Source organism: Chanos chanos, chromosome 5, assembly GCF_902362185.1.
Source record: "Chanos chanos chromosome 5, fChaCha1.1, whole genome shotgun sequence".
NCBI lineage: Eukaryota > Metazoa > Chordata > Actinopteri > Gonorynchiformes > Chanidae > Chanos > Chanos chanos.
This window is the reverse complement of record NC_044499.1, coordinates 25,966,016-25,979,937: the sequence shown is the minus strand read 5'-3', so window position 1 is coordinate 25,979,937 and position 13,922 is coordinate 25,966,016. Positions and strand designations below refer to the sequence as shown.

The 13,922-nt window shown below is 41.3% G+C and overlaps 1 protein-coding gene across 3 annotated transcripts; it reads left to right on the top strand.

Annotated features, from left to right (window-relative positions):
• The first annotated feature begins 1,297 nt into the window (after positions 1-1,297).
• On the top strand, positions 1,298-13,792 carry LOC115811285 (serine/arginine-rich splicing factor 11). 3 transcript variants are annotated; one of them, XM_030773433.1, is made up of 13 exons: positions 1,298-1,568; positions 2,881-3,014; positions 5,626-5,735; positions 6,795-6,887; positions 7,339-7,388; positions 7,731-7,864; positions 9,334-9,421; positions 10,027-10,143; positions 10,629-10,712; positions 10,962-10,967; positions 11,410-11,493; positions 12,783-12,960; positions 13,045-13,792. In XM_030773433.1, the coding sequence occupies exons 1-13, from the start codon at positions 1,447-1,449 to the stop codon at positions 13,258-13,260; spliced, it is 1,416 nt and encodes a 471-aa protein (XP_030629293.1). In that variant the 5' UTR covers positions 1,298-1,446; the 3' UTR covers positions 13,261-13,792. The 3 variants fall into 3 exon arrangements, with proteins under 3 accessions (XP_030629293.1, XP_030629292.1, XP_030629291.1); XM_030773432.1 differs by having other exon boundaries at positions 12,783-12,966; positions 13,060-13,792; XM_030773431.1 differs by lacking the exon at positions 10,962-10,967 and having other exon boundaries at positions 12,783-12,966; positions 13,060-13,792.
• Positions 13,793-13,922: the final 130 nt, after the last annotated feature.

The window sequence follows — 13,922 nt, the reverse complement described above, 5'->3', positions numbered from 1 at the left end:
TCTGCCAGTAAAGCTAGAATGAAACCCTTCTTTTCCTCACTCAAAACTTTTCAACTCTTTTGGCATGATCAATAGTTTTTTTTTTTTTTTTTTACAGTTACTTTTGAGCTAGTACCAACACTGTTTTGCCATCCAGCTTGTCCTGTTGCAAAAGGATAGTAATGACCATAAGAGTGGTTTTTATACTTTTCCTCATTAAATAAGATTTGGTTCAGGTGATCGCTTAATCAGTGCCTCATTAAGTAGAATCAGGTGTGCTCGTGTTGGAGTTCAACAAACACTGGAATGGAAAGGCTGCTATACATGTAGGCTGTGTCTGAGATGGCATACTAGTCTACTGCATACTACATACCAGCCCAATATACACTGTGTACTGCAAACTACTCCCCACCCTTGTGTACAGAATGGTACGCAATTATGAGAACTTTTGTGTAGTGTACTACACGTTTGCTATCGGTTGGGCTATTTGTTCTGATAAAAACGAACAACACACGACTAAAACAAATATCTATCAAAAGTAGCCCTATAAAAAAGCGAATGATTACACCCAAATATGCAACTGATACATTTATATTCAGCTGGAGTTGAAGCTGAAGCTTCTTCTGCCACTGTCCGCCATGTTTTTTGAATTTTTTGACAGTTGGAAATCACCGCGTTGCTTCATGGGATGCAGTACCCGACGAAGTGAGCTCCGGTTGTATGCTTCAAATTTTCGCCAGAGTAGTACATCATCCGGGGACTTGTCGTATACAGCAAAATTTTTATTTTTCATGTACTGCATACTACCTACTACTTTTACGTCAAGATTAGTATACGAATAGTATGTAGTATGCCATTTCGGACGTAGAGATGCTGATTTAAGACAAAATTGGAGTGGTTTCTTAATTTTTTCCGGGACTGTACTTCTGCGTCGAATCTGTGTAGCCGCGTACCCTGACGCGTACCTCCCCAGTAGGCCACTTGCGTAGGCCACGCAGAAGTATAAATCAACCTCAAGTCATAACAGCCTTTTAAAAGCTATTGTACAAAGCAGAAAGTGGAAACTATCGAAATGATTCAGCTCTCGTTTCCAAAGGTAGCAAACAAGGAGTTCCTGAGCCAGATAAATTGTTCAAATGATTACAGATAGACTCATAATTAACCTCCAAACAACTATTGTAGTGATATTGTTTTTCTGAATCAACACCAGTTGACAGCGCATAGAAATTATATTCAAAGCCATTTCAGCTAAATAAAGTACACGCATGCGCGCTTCTAGAGTCTCTAAGCAAGCGCGAAAGAGACTAGAGAAATCGAAGAGCTCAAATGGCGGAGAGACCTAGAGCAGAATACCTTCGAGAGTAGACGTCTTTTTACACGTAACTGTAGATTCGGCTTACATTTCGAGTCAAAGACTGGAGAGCATTCATATTTGCAGATATTTCCTGAAATACTTCGAAGAGAAAGATGACTTCAGGTACTCACGTAATTCAAGTGACTAACGTGTCACCGGGTACAACATCTGAACAGATGCGAACGCTGTTCGGATTCCTTGGAACCATCGAAGAGCTCAAATTGTTTCCACCCGAGTAAGTGACGTTAAAGAGTATTTGAATATCACTTACGAAAATATATCCTCGACGTTTTTTAGTTGAAAACTGCACGCGCTCTTTTCAAACCTTGTGTGACTCCTTGAATGCTTGCCTAGCACAAGGCTAAATTAGCTAGCTAGCCAGACTAGGCCTCCTGGGTCTCGTTTGCACGTACTGCAGGCTAGCTGCCGCAACCAGATAATTATGTTTAAAGAACCTCTGCCAGCATGTTTCATAGCACGGAACCTTCGTTCGTTATTTAACCAATGTATGTGTCCGTAGACAGTTTAACAATCGGTTATTCGTTTGAAAAGGCGCGGTAGTCATGAATGGCTTGATAGCTTAGAGGAGTTGCAGTCGTTTTTTCCCCCAAGTGCTGGATAGATGGTTAACAGTAAAAGCTTTTGTTGTAATACCGGAGACCCCTACCCTCATTTTGTGGCTCGTAACTGAAAGGGGTAAAGTCATTTTGCGTCATGCGAGTATTTTCTATTTCACGAGCAGAAACTGAAGTTGCACTACAGAGTATCAAAACTTCAGTTAATTTGAAAACTTGGGTGCCTTGAAAGTGTGGTATCACTTCATTGCGATAATGGAAGTGTGGGGGAAATCTAGGGCCAAATCGATGTATAAACTACATGTATAAACTTTTTCACGTATTTCCAGCACTTAGCATCCCAAATTGTTTTGAATAGCATACTTAAATTTCAAATCGCACTAGTTTTGGATCTGCACTCATAAGCAGTGATACGAGTTAGAGATTTAATGTGTATGAAAAGCCTTGACTTTAGTTCATGTTTTATGTCCCATTTTTCATTTGAAGACTTGCCTATCAGACAGTAGCTGCAAGCCTCGCCTCGGGTTGATAATCCAGGATAGTGTATTTTAGCCCAAAAATTCTGGTTTACCGGCTCTTCTGAAAACATTGTGAAAATGAAACCTTCCGTTTCTTGAGTTAGTAGTTCGAGAATTCCATTCTGTGACATTGGAAAATCAGTTTTCATGTTACAAAAAAATGGTCAAACACTGTTTAAAACTCAGCACATCCTAAATTTTACCTCATAAAAGCCTGTTCTGGCCATTGATACTCAGCATATCTTCATTTTAATTCAGCTGAACCAAGCAAAATTCAAATGCAAATATCTAAATGCATCTCTTTTCTTTAAAACTTTATAGGCTGATGACGTCAAGAATAACCACATTTCTTTGAGTATCCCTTTCAGAAGCTTGCAGTTTGACTGATTGCCTGTGAAGTAGTGTTTAATATGTGTCCTGTTTTAAACTCATTGGTGTTTGTGTTCACGTGCAGTGAATCACCTCTGCCTGTCACATCCCGGGTCTGTTTCGTTAAATTCCGGGAGCCGGAGTCTGTGGGGGTGTCACAGCATCTTACCAACACAGTGTTTGTGGACAGAGCTCTGATAGTCGTCCCTTTTGCAGAAGGTTGGTACCTCTTCCCCTGCCCCATGCTGTTCTGTGTGAAGCCGTCAGTGTATGAGTGAGGGGTCAGGGTTTAAATGTGTCTGATTTCATGCTGCGGAATTTTATCTTAGATTAACAATTTGGTGATGCCCTGCCAGTATCTGGATTACTGTTCCCGGGTGGTAGTCAGAAACCACCAGATCTGTTCTCTGATCTCAGGCCCTTGGCATACTGTGCCTACAGTCACAAGGTTTGGTCCTATTGATATTAATTTAAATCATTTGACTTGACTTGGGATTTGTACTGTGACTGTCTAGCTTTTAATATTGGTCATGAATCAGTAGCATTCCAAGCCTGCTTATTTAATCAGAATGGAGGAGCCCACTGTGTGTAGACTGATGTGGTAGCATGGCAGGCTAATGTGTTCTCCTTTACTCAGTAAACCATCACAGGTCGACTGAAAGGCCTCAGGAGTGGATGAGTCAGTGATCAAGCATTCAAATACACAACAGCACACTAATGAATCCACATTCATGTTCACGAGCCTAACCGTGTTTCTCTTTTAATTGATTACCCTCCTCCATATCAGACTATCTTCTGTTAAAATGTTCTCTTGTTATATGTGTGTGTATGTGTGTGATTTTTGTAGTGGAGAAGGCAAAAGCAGAGCCCCCTCCCTGATGGCAGGACAAGGCCCCCTGCCTGCCAACTGTACATGACTGTAGACAATTACAGAAGGCCAGCAACTGCTGATGCCCCCCCCCCCCTCTCTCTCTGTCTCTCCCTCTCTCTCTTTATTTTTTTCTGTCACTCTCTCCTGATTGTGCTGTCCACCTCTCTCTAATCTCATTCTCCCTCTCTCTTATCTCTCTCTCTGTCTCTCTTATTTTTTTCTGTCACTCTTGCCTGATTTGTGCTATCCACCTCTCTCTAATCTCTCTCTGTCTAATCTCACTCTCTCTAGTTGTCATCTGGAGATTTCTTTTTGTAAATAACTGTAGCTTTTAGTTTTATAGCAGCAGTAACTTTGCTTGTAAACTAATGGCCTCCCGTTTATCGGTGCAACACTAGATGTAAAGATTTAGTTTAATTCTCTCCATATTTAACTATGTCACTCATAGATGGTAAGGATGCAAGTCCTCCTAGATCAGGGGAATGAGCCCTACATTTTCAGGTAAAAGTTTCATGCCTGTGATGTTGAGCTTGTCTTTGCAGTATGAGGACAGAAGGCAGTTGTGGTTAGGACCACGCGTGTGCTGTACCTTACTGACAGGCCCAGTGAAGTTTTACTTGTATGCAGTGTGTGACCACGCTTAGTGACATGGTCAGACCAGGCTGGAGCGTTGTTATGTTATGACATGTCATTGCACTCTCCTCTCCACATGATGTGAAAGACTGGTGCAGTGTCCTCTCTTTAATGGTGGTCTTTCTTTTTTGTTGTTGTGTTTTACAGTTCTTTTTCCTGGCACTGCCAGTGCTGTTAACCAGGCCCTGCTGAAAATACCACCCAACAGTTTTGTCTCCTGCAGCTCACTCTTCTCTCTCGTGTGCTTGTATTTTTTTTTATGTGTGTCACTTGTATAATGTGTCTGAAATTTGCTATGTTCTGTTTAAGTTGTAATTGTTTCTCAGACCAGTGACCCTGTTTTGGCCATCCTTGGTCACACACACACACACACACACATATATATATATATATATATATATATATATATATATATATATATATACACATATACATACACACACACACACGCACACATACATACATATATATACACACATATATATACATATATATGTGTGTGTGTTATTTTTTCAGTTCTGTCTTTCTTCAGCAGTGATCACTCAGTTGTAATTTTTTAGGGCTTTTGTTGGGACTGAAATGTAAGAGTCTGCACTCATGACTCATTAAAACTTAGCACGTACGACCCAGTGAACAGGACTTGGCTGGTGCCAGGTTTGATGTGTGCTCTTACTTGGGCTTGCAGTGTCATAGTCTTGGTTTGGACCAGGTAAGGACAGTCCCCAGCAAAAGCCCAGCAGTAGAACAGAGCTGAATATGACTGATGTTGTATGAGTTCACATGTGTTGCACATTGTTTCTGGTAAGTGAAACCATGACAAAGTAATGATGATGTAACTGTTGACCTCCAACATCTCAAACTGTTTTTGTGTTGTGTATCTCGACTCTTTCTGTGTGCTTTTTAGCGAAGCAGCCAGCGTGACTCGCTTGCTCATAAAACATCTATAGGAAAGTTGAGAGCACATCCCAGTGGAGAACCGTCTGTGCTCGCTAACGTTTGGTTCATGACTTAAAAAACCAGCTCAGGTGATAACATCTTGGCGGCACTGAATGCAGTAGTGTGTATTGTGACTTTTTGCCCATCTTAGTTTTTTTCTCAATAATAGGCAATTGAGGGACAAATTTAAATTTGATCGAAAGCCCAAAAAAGGAAGGAGGCAATTTTGAGGCATGTACAAAAATTATTCTTGAAGAAGCGATTATTTGCTCTACACTAAGATGCTGAGTTGACTTTGTGAGTATGTAAATGTTTGCTGTTCCCCCTTTCCTGTATGTCTTTTAATCCCGTCTGTTCCAGCCTGGTAATTTGGCCTCTGTTTTTCTGAAGGTGTTATTCCTGAGGAGGCAAAAGCTTTGTCACTGCTTGCGCCAGCAAACGCTGTGGCTGGGATTCTACCTGGTGGAGGGCTTCTGCCAACACCGAATCCTCTGGCACAGGTAACACACGCCTGAGTTACTGTGTGTAGTGGTCAGCTTTAGTCTCCTTTGGGAAACTGGCATTTCCTGACTGTTGTTTAAAGAGAATAAATTTAGTGTGCAAACCTCCAGTCAGTTGGGTGAATAAGCTAGCAGGCTCCTTTGACACGTACATCTTTTATAAAGTGATGTAACGATGTAAACTGTGAACTCATACCAAATCCAAAGACGTTTGTGTGTTTCTGTGCAGTGCATGTGAAGCTGAGTAGTAGCTTCAACCTGTTCTTTAGGCCTATTGATGCCATATTAGAATTTACTCACCTTATTTATGTAGTGGAAGTCAGGTTGCGTTAGACTTTCTCGTTGTCCATCTTTTTGACGGACAAGGTCGTCAAAATTCCGCCAATCTGTTACTACCTGTCATTTTAACTAATTTTTTAATGGTAGTAAGACATTTAATAGCATTTAATTTTCATTCATTTATTTTCATTTTTAATGATTAATAAACAGAATAAGCTTATAGATTATACATTTATAGGGACATGGAGAGAAAAGATGAACAGAGACACCATCTGTGCGATCACTTTTCATGTCAACACCACATGGAGCAAATGATTTTTTTCCCCCCAGTGACCACTAAAACACTGCAGCCACTGCTCCTAAACAGGCAAATATGAACAATGCAGTTCTACAAATTTAGACAATTACAGTTACCTGAACTGAACAGTTTTCCTGCTGTAGCCCAGCGTGAACTCAAACCTTTCTCCTGGTCCACATGGACTTAAACTGGGTGCTCACTTGTGCCGCTGGCTGATAAACATCATCAGTATTACTTGCTTGTCCTTCATCCTTCACTGCATCAATCCCTATTTTTTCACCTCGTTTACCAACGGTGTGAATTACTTAAAGTTACGGTAGATCGCCCTCAGTGTTCTAATCTGTCAAAATGACGGACGGCCTTCAGATTTTTCTGTCACTGTTAAAAAATATTCAGCCAATATTTGGTCAACTCAGCCTCAGCACACAAATGCTGATGACACTGTTTTTCCTGTTGTTGCTGATTGTTGCCTTATTTCACAGATGGGTGGAGTTCCTCTGGGTGGTCTGGGTGGTCCTCCTGTGGATCCAGGGCTTGCTGCTTTTGGCTTACCAGGATCGAACATGAATCCACAGGTAAGTGTGTCTGTGCACGCATCTGTCCTCCAGATGTCACCAGGGAAAAAAATTTAGATTTCCTCAGAGAGCAAAAAGCTTTATGTATGCATTCACTCTCATTAATCAAATATTGTCTGCAGATCATTTGTGGTTCTGGTTTTCGCTGATAACTTGACCATCGGTACACATGTCTCTTAGAAGTGATGCACATGGCTTTCTAATAATAATAATAATAATAAGTTTATGTAGAGCCCAGTATCACTATTTATAGTCTCAAAGGGCTTTACATGACTATAACAAAGTCAAATTAAAACTGTATTATGCATAAGTTCGAGAAAATAGAAGTCTTTAGTCTCATTTTAAAGGTATGGAGAGAGTTTGCCTCCCTAACTTCTGTAGGTAAACCATTCCAGAGGAAGGGAACATGTCCTCTTCTCTTGTTATAACATGTCCTCTCCTGTTGTCATAGTCCTTGGCTGCTGATCAACTCCTGAAGTTCATGAGCTCTGTGGACCCAAAGTAAGTTTCTCTGATCCTCATCATATTAACTATACTGGTTAAGTCTCTCACATTGTCCATATTAGAGTAGTCTCTCACTAAACCTCTTCAAATTACCTACAGTGATTTAGTCTTAATCTTATGACATTCCATGAAATTTTGGCTTTTGACTGAATATTGTTCTATATTATTAAGACTAAGGATCTGAATGTTTTGAAAGATGCCTTTTGATTAAAGCTGGTGGATAGTGCTGGAAGGAAGTGGAAGTGGTCCTGCTTCTTTGTAATAAATAATGAACAGCTGAACTTTTACCATGTACACAGTGTGTCAGATGATTGAGTTGATTAATGTCCCTGTCTGCAGAATGAATCCAATGGCAGCTGGAATGGGCCTTAATCCAGGGCTGAAGGCAGATGCTTCGAGCAAAGAGATTGAGGAAGCCATGAAACGTGTGCGAGAAGCCCAGTCCCTGATTTCTGCCGCGATAGAACCAGGGAGTACGTTTAATCATGTTTCACATTGCTCTGAGTGGCACTGTTCCCTTCAAATCCGTTCTCTTAATGAGCTATTGCTCAAGGCTTAGATTGAAGTGGTTAATGTGAGGCATTGTTCAGGTTGGGGTTCAGGTCCAGACCACAGACTCCAGTGCTCCACTGTAAGGTGATTTTCTGTGGATTCACAGAGGGTCCATGTGAAGGACCAAACATGGACAGGCTTGGTCTCACATAGCTCCACAGCTGATTTTACTCCCATGACAAATATGCTCCAGAGTGGAAACAGTCAGAATCCAATGCCCTGTGGTGTTTTATTGCTTTTCATGCGTGTGAAACCTCCCCTCAGTCTCAAACAGGAGTGAAAATGATCTGAATTAAGTTACTCTCCAGTGTGATCCATACAAAGCTAAAGATCCTTTACTTTCTGTTAAGCAGAGAAAATGGTAAAAACTAGAGCCGATACCAATTTTGATATCTGAGGATTTAAAAATCTGATAATGATATCTATCTATCAATCTAAATATACATTTTTTTGTCCTTTCAGAAATACAACATAAACAAAGATTTTCCCTGACATTTGTGTAGTTATGTAAGAATCCTCACCAAGATAACATGACATAATGCAGTTTAAAAATACACTTGTTTGATTGTCATAAATAGTACTTTAAAAATACAACAAAATGTATTAAAATTTTGCTAAATGCAGTAAACTGATACAGTAAAACTGAAACACTGTTGAATGCATCTAATACTACATGACTGTCTGCAATGAGGACTTGCGTCTTTGTGATTTCACACTACACGTTTGAAAGAGAAGCTAGATAACTTTGTTTGGCTACCAAGTCATGTTGGATACTTGTTCAGCTCATGTTTATTTACGTGTCCTCTCTCATTTAATAAATGCACCAACTGTATTTACAGACATGGGAGTCGCAGATACATTATTTTCCATTGTTTCATTTAGGCAGAATAAGTTCAACGCTATAGTTCAACTGCTCATTAACATTAGTGGTCTCTCACTGATAAACATGGCATTACCCAGCTTTGTCGGTAATCTAATTTAGCAATGGACAGCGTTATAAGCTGCTATAAGTGAGGTTGCCAGAGAATTTTTAGAAGTGATGAGGGAGAAATGATAGGACTGTAGTTTGTTTACTTGCTAGAACTGCCACAGTTTCATTAATAAACCTACAGTCAAGTTTGTCAACAGCTTAATCTACACCACTCAACTACTGTAATGTTAAATGTAATATTGATGGTTGACTGACGTTAACGGCTTTCACGTCGTAACATGGTTGAAGGATCCATCCTCTGTCTCTCTGTTTCTTTTTTTAATTGTCATTTATCGGCCGTTATACCTGGTACTGATTTATCTGCAATTGGCTCATATTGGCCGATGATATCCGATATCAGTGTTTGTGTGAGACATTGATGTTTGATAATTAAACAGCTGTGGAATTGTCCTGTTGCAGATAAGAAGGACAGCAAACGCAAGCATTCTCGCTCCCGCTCCCGGTCCCGATCCAGACGCAGGAGGTCCCGGTCTCGCTCTCGACACAGGTCCACACACCGACGTTTATTACGGTTTCTGCACAACATGGGCGTGGGTCCCCATCCATGTTACTGTTATAAAGTCCAGCACTAGTCTCATTCAGTCTAGAGTCAAAAATGTTGAAATTAGGTTGGTCTCAGATTTCACATGCTCAAGTCTAATAAATAATTCAGTTACTTGGTTAAGCTGTGGCATTTCCACAGAGGTTTTTGTCTTTCGTTTGAGAATTATTCTTTATTTTTATTTTCCAAAAAAAAAAGAGGTGAAACAGCTCCTGACAAGAATTATTGGGGGGGCAAGGGCCATAGTTTGCTTGCTTGTATAAAGGGATATACGTTGACCTTTGTGTGTTGTCAGGTGGGTTGACCAATGTAATATGAAGTAGGCTCTAACAGGGATAGTGTTTTTTAATGTATGCCCAATTTGTACTGTATTAGTTGGAACTGTACATCACTTCATTATCTTTGCACTGCTTTCTGTGTTTTGAAACTGCCTTAATTCAGTTTTGTGAGAACATACCTGTTCACACTGCTGCAGCCTCTGAAATCAGGACTGGCACTCTGACTGTTTCCTCCTTTGGGGTGCATGTGTGTGCGTATGCATGTGTGTGTAGGCGATCGAGCAGCAGGTCGAGGAGGCGTTCTCGCTCCAGGAGCAGGAGACGATCTAAGAGCCCCAGACGAAGGAGATCTCATTCACGCGACAGGAGTAAACGGTCCAGCAGATCCAGGTTTAAAACTCTTTCTGTCTGTATGTTTTTATTTTAGTTTCACACTGATCCAAAAACAGATGTAGAAAACAATGCTCCTCACCTTCAGCTCGAGACAACACTACAGTATAATAATAAAAAAAAAAATATCAAGGCTCTCACATAAAGCTGAAATACAAAGCCCAGTGACTTACCCCAAACACTGTTCAGCTTATTGTGTTTGTGTCTGATTAGAAGCGTAGAGCTGCCACAGCATTGCCTGGGGGGAATGACAGGACAGAGACAGACTGGTGTACTGACATACTGTGTGTGGCAAACACAGATCTACATTATCATGACTGAGTAAAGAATCAATCCACCACCTGTCACAGTGGGCTGTCTGTGATGAAGCCAGAACCATCAGTTTTTCAAACTTGATCATGTACAGTTCATGAGGTTTATAAAGGGTTTTTTTAATGGACGTTGTGTGGTGTTTCCCAAAGAGGCCATTTCTGCATTTTTTTCAGGGACAGAAAGAAAGACGACCGCAAACGCTCCAAAACGCCTCCAAAGAGTTACAGCACGGCACGCAGATCACGCAGCTCCAGCCGGTACTGCTCTCTCCTGCTTTATGGAATGTGTTCCTGTTTATGCTGAAGTTTATGGAATATCTCACTTAATGTCACTTTTCCACTGCATGGTATTGGCTCTGCTCAACTAGACTCGCCTTTTTCAGTTTTCCATTAGGGAAATCTAGTACTTTGTACCCGTTACTATTTTTCTTGCCTATTCTGTCATGGTTCTAAGCGAGCTGAGTAGGTACCAAAATGTGATGTGACTGCAGATTACTGACTGGTCAGAGAATTGTCACCCACCATTTTTAAAAACGCCAAGCTGCTACAGCAACTGCAAATTTTCTATCCACTGATCGGTTCTCGATTCACTAAACTATTACAATGGCAGTCTGCAAAACCACGCTGTGGTCGGTTTAAGAGGTAAAGACGTTCCTTGGACTGGTGGCCGACAAAAGAATCCAGCAAGAGCTAGATGGGCCAGGGCAACACTGAACGAGAAGACATCCGCTGAGGTGTCTGAACATGTCACGACAGTTTCTTGTGGCGTCACCAGCTACATCGACAGGGTACTAACTGTGGTGGAAAATGAACGAGGTACCAGGTACCAAAAAACGAGTAGTCAAGTCGAAGTGGTGCCATGCAATAGAGAAGCGGCATTACTGTCTGACGGAGAGTCTGCGGAGGTCTGCAAGTTGTTAAATTTTACTCTCTTCATTTTTCCACACTGTTGCAGAAGACGCAGGAGAAGTGGTAGTACGAGTCGGTCTCCCAAGAAGTCCCCAAAGAGAAAAATTTCCAGGTCTCCTTCTCCTAGAAGGTTAGTTATTGGTTTGTTTTTTTTGTCTTTTTTACTCTATCTGTATAGAGCTATGGATAGAAAAAAGTCCCTGCACGTTAAAACATTAGGCGCTTTCGCACCGAACAGTTCTAGGGTCTAATTCGATAGGAACTACCCCCTGTGGAGCTTCCCCTAGAACTACATTCGTTCTAGGGCCTTTTTTCTGTTTGCTTTCGCACCGCCAGTAGGAACGCTGAAGTGACGTAAGCCGGCCGACGGTATAGCAGCTAAGAGCTGTTGTTTATGACTAACCAGGATAGCTGCACATTTTGAAGTACAAATTTAATGACTTTTAAGACCTTTTAAATACCTCCAAAAGGAAAAAAAGAACCATTACTGCGGCAAAAGAAATCGACAAACTAGACTACAGTATACGCAATGAGTTTTATTGAATTTGAATGAAAGAAATATTGATTGCACATTAGATAACTTATAACTGCCTTCTCATTAACGAAAATAAAACTGTATGGCGATAGACCCAGTCCAATGGAGAAAATAATTTCCCAATGCATTTATGCATTTACCACCGCAGTAGCAGTGAATGACTTGATGGGCATAGTACTTTTCGGGTGCTAGCATAGCACTTGTGCCTGACCCTTGCTCGCGGCATCGTTTTTTTTTTTTCCCCCGCCGCAGCCCTAAAATCGTAAGCTGGATAAACACATTCTTATTTTAGGTTAAAATGCGGATCACAGCCACACAAGCGGACACACATGCACCTACCGAAGCGGAGTGTACGCTACCTCTTCAATGTACAAATATACATTGGACGTTGCAAAATGGTCATTGTTGGGGGATATAAAATACCGGTAAAATAAAACATAAAAACTATGTGCCCCCTCCTACAATTCCAGACATTTTGAGACATGAATATCAAAAGCTAAATGAAATACGTTCTAAGACTTTATATTTTGCACGGATCTTTAAAAATGGCGGTTGCAATCATCGTATACCTGCGTCTGGACCAATGGCTGTACACCTACGTCACAAGGTTCCTATTGTGCTGCAAAAGTACCTACCCTGGAGTAGGGGCTAAAAAAGCCCCTCAAAACGGCGTTCTTAGAACTAAAATCGTTCTAAGTTCCTGCGGTGCGAACACGCCAAAAAGGGGGTACTTTCTCCATTAGTTCTAAGAACTATGAAAAGTTCCTCCGGTGCGAAAGCGCCTATTGTTACTGAATGCGTACTCAACATTCGAAAAAAATCTACTGTGAAATACTGTGGCATTCTCTCCATATGTTTTGGTCTGTCTTGTGTGATCGTGACAGACACAAGAAGGAGAAGAAGAAGGACAGAGAGAGAGAGAAGGACCGCGACCGGGAGCGTGATCGAGACAGGAGATCAGAGAAAGAACGTGGTCGCAATGAGCGTGAACGTTCCACCAGCAAGAAAAAGAAAAACAAAGATAAGGAAAGAGACAGGAAGTCTGACAGCGAGAAGGGAGATGTGAAGGTATAACAGACGGTCTAATCATAGTGAGAACCATATGTTCATATGAACCTTGGTACTGGTGTCCATGTTAACTCTGAGAAACGTTCTTGTCAGGTCACACGAGACTATGATGAAGAGGAGCAGGGCTATGACAGTGAGAGAGAGCCAGACCATAAGAAAGACTCCGAAGACTCCACCTCGTCCCCGCCCCATGATGAGGCGGTTGTCGAGGGCAACGGCACGGCGGCCAGGCCAAAGGAGGCCAAGCTGAATGGTGATGACCACCATGAGGAGGACATGGAAGTTAGTGACTGAACACCCCCCCCCAAACCACATCCTAACCTACAGTGACTGCCTAGGAGCTCTGCCTCCTCTCTGCTCCTCTCTCATATACGTGGAGTTAGTTAGCACCCAGATGAGTCATCTAAGAGTAGATCAGCTTTGTGCATGTACCAGCTCTTGATATCACATCATCCATTCTAACTCCAACCTGTACCCTCTGAAGAAGGGCATGAACTGACAATACAGAAACCAAAACAGATGCCAGCCCTGAAAATCATTCTTCATTTGATGCTTTTAATTTGGTCTTTTAACAGAGAATAGCCACCACTTTTTGTATTTTGAACTCCTAGGAAGTTGGTTTGTTGTCTCAGTTGCCTAGAATGATCTGTATGGTTTGGGGATGAACAGTTGATGGTTTGGCTGGATGTGGTTTGAAATAGACTGGGTGTGTGTATCCATGTTTTGTGTTAGCTTGTTTGTGCTTTGTGTGGCCTAATTTCACATATACCCAGTAGACCTGATGTTTTGTCAATTGAGTTTTAAACGTGTTGGAGGTGATTTTTTTTTTTTTTTTTTTATACTGTAAATAAACAAATTGGAGTGTGAATATCTTGATATGTAGTTGTTTTTACAGAATCCGATTGGATTTCTCACTCTTAATCTGTCAGTATGTCCCATCCATGTTTCATCATATT